This window comes from Habropoda laboriosa, unplaced genomic scaffold (genome assembly GCF_001263275.1).
Source record: "Habropoda laboriosa isolate 0110345459 unplaced genomic scaffold, ASM126327v1 scaffold462, whole genome shotgun sequence".
Classification (NCBI taxonomy): domain Eukaryota; kingdom Metazoa; phylum Arthropoda; class Insecta; order Hymenoptera; family Apidae; genus Habropoda; species Habropoda laboriosa.
In genome coordinates this window covers 114720-125119 of record NW_017100566.1, presented here as the reverse complement: position 1 = coordinate 125119, position 10400 = coordinate 114720, and the positions used below count along the sequence as shown (strand labels likewise).

Sequence of the window (10400 nt, the reverse complement as noted above, 5' to 3'; positions counted from 1 at the left end):
CAAAAATCAAGGAAACTCTCCGTATCAATCTCTACCTCTCCAAAAATCTTAATATTTAATCCCACAAAAATCGCTCACAAAAATTCACAATTTTCTTCAAACTTTCTCAAAAATTTCAATATTTCACAATACTCAAAAAATGCACAATTTTCCTCAAATTCTCTACCAAACTCACCACCACCACCAAAACTCCACATCAACCTCAACCTCGCCAAAGATCTGAATATTTCCCAACACCCTTAGAATCACTCATAAATTTCACAATCCTCCTCAAACCCTCTATCAAAAATCCCAATATTTCCCAACACCCTTAGAATCACTCAAAAATTTCACAATCCTCCTCAAACCCTCCACCAAAGTCACCACCACCAAAATTCTCCTTAAAAAAACCCTCCTCTAATCCTCCACCACGTAAATCACCCTTAAAAAAAACAACCACAAAAAAGCTCAAATAAAACGAACCTCGTTAAATGAAAATTTCCTCGAACCGGTAGATAAAAAGGGGCGTCTGTCACGGATTCAAATCCAGGTGATTCCGTGGAGACAGGTAGACGTGCAGCGAGGACAAGTCCGTTTGTGCTGAGCGTGTGCCAAGTCCCGCTGGCTGAGCGCCGACTGATCTAATTTCCTCGCATCGGCTCCGGTCCTGGCCGCCTGAGAGACAGGAGGCGAGCTTACCACAGAAAATCGGCATACATATTGTGTAAGCACACTTGCACCACACCGACGAATAGAAACGATCCCTCCGTGACATTCAGGGACACACCTTCGCGAAACGTGTGCGGCGGATCGTGGTGGGTGCGTTTTCGCGAAAGGTGGGTATCCCACTGTGTGGTGTTGTAGTTAGAGGCGGTTCGAGCGTCGAATCCGCGAATTGCACGCGTGTGAACTTGAACTCCTATAGGACGGATTTTTTTTTTAAGTGGGATCAGCCGGTGTGGGACGAACAGAACACGACTTTCCCTCGATTTCCTTCGTTTTTCCATTTTGTGTTGTTTGATGAGTTAACGGTGGAGCAAGTAGAGTTGAATGTGGTATGATATTTTTCGTGTGTAACGAATTTCGATAAGATGGAGACATAAATGGAAATACGAGAAATAAGTTGAGATAGATTAGTGGAACGGTGAATTAGGCGAATGGAGTAAATTGGAATTAATGTAAAACTAAGTCCAAAATAAGTATAAATATATGAAATACGAACGATTTTGAAATTGGAACGATTACTGGAAAATCATAAGTAAATAAATAAATTTCAATTTTAATATTTTCATAATTTTGTAATTTTGATTCTTTTTACTTCGACAAAATATATTATGTACTTTAAATACCCGTGAATTTTTTTCTTTTGAAAAAGAATCCTAAAAATTAATTAATTAATTTTAAATAAATTTACTTACTCCACCCAAAGCCGCTACAAACTTACACAAAAGCGTCTTAACAACTTCTACAATATAAAATAAAAACTCTGATATTCAGTTATTACGGTGTTAACCGTAGGAGAACCAAGTCAAATTAAATCTGATTAATTCCTCAAACTTCGTTTTCTCTATTATACGCGCATCGCTTGAATTTCACTTACGAAGTACATACGCTACCGCCCAAATGTTTCGAATCACTGTGCATTGCAAGTTAGATAAAAATTTCGAGAAATAAGTTAGCAATTTTAAGAATTTTTTATCATTCAAATCAATCGAAATGAGGTAAAGTCAATTTCAAATCTGTAAAGAATTTAATACTGATGTGAATTGGCACGTGATCCCAAACTTTTGGCCGGTAGTGTACGTTATCGCAAAAAATTCGTTAAAAAATTCTTAAAATTGCCGACCTTTCTCTGAAAATTTTGGTGCAACTTGCAATACACAGCGGTCCCAAACTTTTGGCCGGTAGCGTACGTAAGTATTGCCAGAAATTCATTCGCGGAAAAAGGAGCAGATTTTTGCAACTAATTTGGTGAATTTCTTCGAATAGAACACACGGATCATTGAGATATTTCAATGTTACGGTGCATTTCGAGTCGAATCTGATTACGTCGACGGAGACAATGATCAGAGGTGCAAGAGTTAGAAGAGGGAGTGTGCTCGATACGTATCACGGTGCCGGGGAAAGTGATTTACGGACAATGCTACACACAAAGGCTGGCATTCAGCATCCGCGGTCACTGGCTACGTAAAACGCCTAAGTGGAATGCAGTACCGTAATTACGATACAGGTGAGGAGGATCGGGAGAATTTTATTCAAAAGGACCTCTTACCATCGAAAATAACCATTCGTTCGGATTTCTTCGTCTTGCCCCGGAGTTGAATTTTTTTTAATTCAATCACTTTTTTAACTTTTTTAACTTTCTCCATAAAATGCCACTGACATACTACGGGCGACTATAGTAGCTCTCCATAAAATGCCACTGACATACTACGGGCGACTATAGTCGCTCTGCATAAGATGCCGCGTATTGTACATACGACGAGCGATTGGAGTTATTGCACATCTTTCCTGTTTTGAGGAAAGCTTTTTCTCCAAAAAACACCGTCAAAGCAACTCGGGTTGCAGTAGAGGCGTAAACGCGGCCGCTGACGATCTTTCTCGCGCACCGTGCACCACTTTTGACGCAGCGGCTCGTTCAGCGGGAGTGTCGCGCCGGAGAAACCGCCCGTAGCGAAAGGGCTAAGTGATACCAGTTCATTGGTCCACCATGCTGTCTCAGCAGAATTATATACACATACATATGTACAGAATTATACTGTTGACCATTACGAAATTACGAAGGATTCAAACGATCATCACACTCGATCTTTCCTCGTGGTTAAATTGCCGCGGTCAATGCACTCGATCTTTCCCCGTGGTTAAATCGTCACGGACAAATTGGAGGTAACTGGATAATATCGTGCTTCCTAATAGAATGAGACCATTTTACGTTGTTTTGTCTCATCGACGATCAGATAGACCGATAAAATTGTGAAATTGAAGGATTTGTCGTAGCTGAGACTATTTAGCGCGGTAGCGAGCTAACCTAGAATTTTCGGTGAATTTATGTTCCACCATAAATTAGGTTGTACATGGCAAAAAATGGATTCTACGGTGAATTGAGTAACTTTTAAAAGATTATACAATAATATAGAAACTTAAAAAAGTATTTCAACGTTGATAATTTCATTAGATAGAACGCTCGAAACAAACTTTTCGAGGTTAGGTCACTATCGAGCTAAAACTTTACTTACTCTTCAATATCTTTTCGAGGAATAATTGTAGAAAAGTTGTCGTAAAATATATAAAAATACAGAGACGTTAAAAATTCTCGCGTCCAAGATATTTCGCCAGAAGAAGATACCAAATTCTAACTCTATCCGCCATTTGTAATCGAATTCGTAACACCTCTGAATACATAGATCAATCTTCGTACACCGAAAGCATCCGCCGATTGAAACGCTGTTAAAGAAAAGGAAAAAATTCAAGGCTAAACACCTCATAAACGAACAATTCTAATAAAACGGATGAGATAAGGTCCTCGAGAAGTCGATCCCTATTAAGATCAAAGAAAATTACGAGGTAGAGGCATAAACGTTGCGCAAGTACGCGAAGAATGAAGCATTTTGGGCTTGCGTAAGCTGCTCGACTTGAAATATCATGGGAATACAGCGTGTGCAGTTGGGAGAACTCCCACAGAAGAACGGAAGCGACGAAATCCTATTTCCCCTCGTTTTGTGACTGGTCACGTGAAACATAGCGCATGTTCGATAAATAAGTACCTCGGAGAACCATTTGTCACTTTGCACCATTCTCATTCTCTCGGTTGCGTGTCCAGAGAATGGTCGTTTCGAAGGCTAATTATCTCTCTCACGCGTTCCACTGCAAATTCTTACCAAATTTCAATCTGACGGATTACATTTAAAATTTTTCGTTTTTGGACATTAGCAAAATTTTTCCACCTGACGGATGGAAAACTCTTCGTCAAAGAGTCTTTCTATCCGTAATTTATTTTTATTTTTCGGTAGTTGTTAATGCAGAAATTAATTGGAAAATTAACCGTTTGTAAGAGCATGCAATTTAGAAGTTATACACTATTACAAGCCAATTCTTTTGCGATAATTATCCATTCCAGCATCTCCAATTGAACTCCAAAGCTGCAGTGAACTACAACGTTTCTTTCCACGAACGAAGAAAAATCCTGTTACAGAGATTCAATTTGAATAATTAAGCCAACTTTTTGCAAAGGTTATTCGCGAGTAATAAAACCTGACACTGTAAAGCTGATACTAACGTCTATACAAATCCAACATAGCCGCGAAAGTGACTGTAGGTAAGGAATGACTGATGTGATTAGAAAAGGTCAGTCGCGTGTCTTTTGTGCAGGATCATTTCCTTCCAGAACGATAACAAACTTCTCAACTCGACGTTGTTTAATTTCCAACAAAATAATAATACTTTCCCTTCGAGAATCTCACTTTTCGTCCCAATAATTTCCACCATATAGATAAGAAGCTGATGAAAAAAGACAAGTGGTACCAAAAAAGAATTCTTTAGTGTCACGTTATTGGAACAATTTGGTTGCACAAGTGGTTTCACGTTCAGATTGTCCATTAGATTGAGATTGTCATTTGGGAAAAAAGCAAAAAGCAGGAAAAGTTGTTCCACAGGGGTTACGTAAAGTGAATGAACGCAGTGGAATACCATCGATCTGTTTCCATACCGAATTCATTTTCTACCACAGAGTGCGTATACGTGTCCGGCTTGGAAAGTTCGAGCGTAGCTGCTCGACCGTGCACGCCATTGCCATACACGCGTCCTAGGTTACAAGATCCTTTACTAGTTTCCACCAGTTTCCCCTTGCTTATTTATCTGGCCGGGTTTTCGCGCTGTTATTTATGCCCGACAAAAAAATTTGATAAGAATACAGCTTTGCTCCTGTGGCAGATTTTTTGTGAGATTCTTTTAAGGCGTTTTGTGATATAGATTAGACGTATCGAGGGTTCCGGAGCTTCTTTGTAAAGGAGATAAATTGTTGTTGGTTTTAGTGACTTTTTACTGAGAATAGCAATTGCCACTGTTGAGATTTGTATGTGTAAAGTTGAAATTTGAAAATGTGGGAACAGTGAAATATTGTCACTTATGAAGGATTTGAATTGGAGATTCGAAAAGAATGCAAAATTCCTTAAAAAAGACGAATCGAAATGAAAAATTAAACAAATTGAAATTTTGCAAAATGGAAACTGCAATATTCTGAATTCTGGAAGATTACAATTGAAGATTCGAAAGAATTACAAAATTTCCTTAAAAAAGGCGAATTGAAATGAAAAATTAAACAAATTGAAATTTTGCAAAATGGAAACTGTGCAATATTGTCACTTATGAAGGATTTAAATTGGAGATTCGAAAAGAATACAAAATTCCTTAAAAAAGACGAATCAATTAGCCTGGCGATTTAATAAAAACACAAAGGGAAAGAAAAAAGTAAAGCATTACGGCCGGTTAACGAGAAAAAAATGGCTCGACGTTATCGCAAATGTACTACCGCGATTTTAATTTACCCAACGTAATCTCCCGCTTAGTCAAGCACCGCGTAGATTTGTCGCGAATAACATTTCGAAAAGCCACCCTTAACGTTTCGACCGAGGGTACAAAATGGTTACATTGCACGCTCGAATAATCGCTAGATCAAAAATAGTGGTTGCACGCGAGCTTTTGCTCCCTTGTCAGATCTTTCCAAGAGACTTTGAGAGAAAAATTGAACATTCGAAGTAATGTTATAGTTTATCGAATAAATAATAGAATTTGTAGGAAATTTTTTATTGTTTTTAGTTCAATTGTACCATTCGTCTTCGGTTCAATTTTCAGTCCAATTTTCAATTCGTTTTCACTTCAATTTGTAGTTCAATTTTCCATTGGAAATTTAGAAAATTGGAAACCTCCATTTTGCGTCATTTCAGATCGTATCAATTTTATATAAACAAAATTAAACGAGTTTTCCTTAGAAGAACTTCGCAACTCGTAAATCGTAACGTTTCACCTTCGGTTATAGTTCATATTTCAATGGAAACGTGAACGTTATTGCAAATTGACAGGCCGCGTGTAGAATACTCGACAATGCAGGATCAGACGCAGGCTTAAATCACGTTGAGAATGGTTCGCAGTGGTAGCGAAAGTGGAGCAGCACACGATTCAATTTTTTCCAGGTTTTTCGGTTCTCTCAATGCGCACAAGTTGATCTATTAGAGAACGAGTCGAGGGTATTGCCAAATTTAGAGATGCAGTGGCAACTCCATTAACGAAAAAGGAACGCGTTTCCTTCGCGATCTGTTTTTTAGCCTTGCCACTTTTCTTCGGCGTTTAATTCGACGAATTAATGCTTCCACTGGTTACTACACATTTCTTCTAGAAAGTTGAATAAACGCAACGATAGAAATTATTCAATTTCTTTTTATGTAATTCGGTTATACTGTCCAAGAACGAATATTTAATTTAATATTGCTAATTGTAGCAGTGAAAGCAAACATTTCACGTGACAAAATATCGGAGTAAAAGGGAAGTAATTCGGTTTTGCAATTTTTTCGTAAAATTATAACGAACGATCGGATAAAAATCGCTTCACGGTGAATTGTGAATTTTCTAGGCAAGTGGAGTACAATTACGTAATTCCAGTAACTAGAATTTTTTCGTTGCCGTAACAGGACACGTTTCGACTGCGTGCCTACACCCATCGACAGTTCCGCCAGGCTAATTAAACGAAATCGTGATCTAGCCAAACCCTTTCGCGTGTCATAGCAAGGAACTCCGGGAATAGAAATCGAGCACTGAATGTTGCACGATTAGCATAAAGCATACTGGTGAATTATCATATGTATTTATTTTTATTTGTTATGTGTTTTAACATTCTATTGAGAACTGGTATTAAACATAGTCGGTGGAACTATATTCAATTCAGAATTGATTTCTCTATTGCAGTATATTTGAAAAATTTGTTTGTGCTTTCATTGTTGAATTCTCAGGTTAATTTTGACCAATGTGGAAATTATTATTGAGTAGGATACGATGGAGGTTTATTGGGAGAGTTTAATTAGAACCCATAGACCCCTAGACCTATATCCCCATAGACCCGTAGATCCATTGATCCATAGATCCATTGATCCATAGATCCATAGATCTATAGACACATTGATCCATAGATCCGTAGATCTATAGATCCATAAATCCATAGATCCATAGATCCGTAGATCCGTAGATCCATAGATCCATAGATCTATAGATCCATAAATCCATAGATCCGTACATCCATAGATCAATAGATCCGTAGATCCATAGATCCGTAGATCTATAGATCCATAAATCCATAGATCCGTAGATCTATAGATCCATAAATCCATAGATCCATAAATCTGTAGATCCGTAGATCCATAGATCCATAGATCTATAGATCCATAAATCCGTAGATCCATAGATCCGTAGATCCATAGATTCATAGATCCGTAGATCTATAGATCCATAAATCCATAGATCCATAGATCCGTAGATCCGTAGATCCATAGATCCATAGATCTATAGATCCATAAATCCATAGATCCATAGATCCGTAGATCCGTAGATCCATAGATCCATAGATCTATAGATCCATAAATCCATAATTTCATAGACTCATACCCCCATAGACCCATATCCCCATAGAACCACAGATCTATAGAAATTTTAGATATCAATTCACAAATGAAGGATTGCATAAGTATCGCCACTTGATGTTTTATTTTACGACCTCACTCTATCGCTTCCACCATCTATACTTAAATTTTCATCAATCGATCTATAGATATGTACATAGTTACACGTTCACAAGACTTACTTAGAATGTAACCGCTGAAGATTTACGAGTACATTTGTAGTAATTTGCTGTAGTAATTAAATACGAAGTGAATGGTATATTAAGTAAGTAACAATATATCATTGGAACTTTCACCGATCACAATGATCCAGGAACCAAAATTCGATACCGGATATCGATTTCCATGGAAAGCCGCGTTTCTTCGTTTGCAGAAACATGATCAGTTTGTGGTAACAATGACACCGATGAAAACTCTCCTAGCTTAACCGTTCGACACGTTTTAAAGCAGCTCAAATGACTGGTAATTATTCGATCAATCGTTCCAGCCATTTTATTACACTATTTTAGGTTGACCAACAAAGTAAGTCCTGGTTTTGTTGCAATGTAACGTGAGTAAATATGCAAATATAATAATTTCACGAATGAAAATGAAATCTGGAAGTAGACGTTTCGATCTACGACCAAATTCAGGCATCAGTTAAAAAATAATTCACATAAAACCACACTGTAGATTACAGAAGTGCTTAACTTATCAAAAATCATTTACATAAACTAGATTACATAAGTCGAAAATTCCAAAAAATCTTTAGCAAAAAGAATATTACTCAACAACATTCACTGCGATCGAATGCAAAAGTAACTAATACGTAACAAGATTTCTTGTCACGTGATGAAGGTAGAACGGAACCTGCTGTAACGATCGTAAAATTGTACATTTTTACACGCAAAATATCCTCAGGTATAAATCAGATCCAGTCACGTGAGCAGTACACCACAAACGGTTTTACACCGTGAAAAAAATTCGATACAAATCAATATTACGAATTCTGCTTTTCAACGGTACCCGCTGAATTATCGCGCGTTGCATTTAAAGGAAACCGTTTCTCGTTGTCTGGTAACGCCGACTAATCGCGATCGAACGCGAACGAGTGATTGTAAGAGAGAAAGGTCCCGTTTTTTCCGACGAAATTCTTCTGTGCCGGCGCACTCAAGGCACAGGATACATGGTCAACATCACGAAACGATTTGCATCTTGATTTATAGGGCTGCTTTGACGCATTGGCGTCGAAATAGCCGCGGTTGCGTATATTTTTATTCGTAACGATTATCATTCGGCCTCCCTTTTCGTTGGCAATTTGCGATGGAAAGCGTTACTTTGTATAGTTGGTCGAGGAAATATAAAGAGGATATAAATTACAGTATTAAGTGCGGACACTAATTGATTCACGTTTTTCGATTGGGATTCTATCAAAGTTAAAGCATACTTCATGCAGGATTGACTGAGATTTTGTGCTTTTATCTTCTTAGATTTCTGAAGATTCGCTTGTCGATATGTAAACTTTGCTACCTGATAGGTTTTACGACCTTACAGTATTTCTTCCACCGACTGCACCTCCACAATTCATAGTGTACTAAACAGTCTCACTCTTATATTATATATTTCCTTTCTTCTTTAGAGAGAAAAGAATAGATCACTGTGTGCACAATGACAGAAAAATTTGTACCTGATGCACCCAAAAATCCAAAGAAAAATAAATCTACCATATTTTCTTTCTTCTTTAAAAAAAAAAGAGAATGGATCCCTAACAGTCTATGTACACAGTGACAAAAAACTTTAGACCTGGTGCACTCAGAAATCCAAAGAAAAATCAATCTACAATATTTCCTTTCTTCCTTACAAAAAGGACAATGAATCCCTAACAGTCTATACACACACTGACAAACAAATCCCCACCTAACCTCTCGAAAAACCCAATATAAGGCAGGAACACGAATAAATGAATCACTCCCACTTAAATTGAATTAATTTAATCCTAAATATCTACAACTCTCAACTCTACATTAGACTAAGTGCTTGGCTGGCACCGCAGCCAATCGTTCCCTGCATGTAATCAGGGAAGTTCGATTCGAGCACTCGCATCCTTCCTCTCTTGTAATCAGCAACAACATGAGTGGCAAGGGAACATTCCGCGCTGGTATACACCTGTTGGAAGCATTTTGGATCGAAAGGAAGGGTAGCGTCCCATCTGTAAACGTCTGATTCGCCTTCGTAGCGGAAGAAAAGGGCGCTTCCATTGTCCGTACCCAAAAACACCATCTTCCTCGGTTTCAATCCAAGATCGTGGATCTTCCCATTCGTTGAACCGTTCCGTAAGTGTTGGGTCCTGATGGAAAATATACGGCTGCTGCTCAGGTAGGTGAAGATGAGACATGTACTTCCGTCTGAACGTCGGAGAAGGGCGAGGTACAAAACGTCTCTTCTTGTGCATCCTATGGCGACAGCTTGCGGCAAGACGACGCGATAACCGCGTCCCGATGTCACATCGTAGACGAGGATGGCCCTTGTGGCAGCGTCTGACACGTAGATGAACACCCTCCCGTCCTGGCTGTAGTCCGACACCACGTATTGGAGGCGAGACGTGGCCGTCGTCAGGCCTGTTAACTCCACGGTCTTCACCAGCTGCGGGAGAAATGAGGAGGCGAGTGAGTAAGGGCTGCGATTCCAAGTGATACTGTGTATTAGTATTTCAGAGGGGAGGAACTGTGATTTTGAGGATTGTGTTGTGTTGATGCTGGAAGGAATTGCTATAGGAAA

At 38.6% G+C, this 10400-nt stretch overlaps 1 protein-coding gene across 1 annotated transcript in view; it reads right to left on the bottom strand.

Annotated features, from left to right (window-relative positions):
- LOC108576629 (protein yellow-like) overlaps positions 1-10400 on the bottom strand; it is a 31497-nt gene that overhangs the window by 17100 nt on the left and 3997 nt on the right. Inside the window, exon 3 of the mRNA XM_017939652.1 lies at positions 9646-10265. Coding sequence (XP_017795141.1) covers positions 9646-10265 — 620 coding nt within the window. The remainder of the gene's footprint in view (positions 1-9645; positions 10266-10400) is intronic.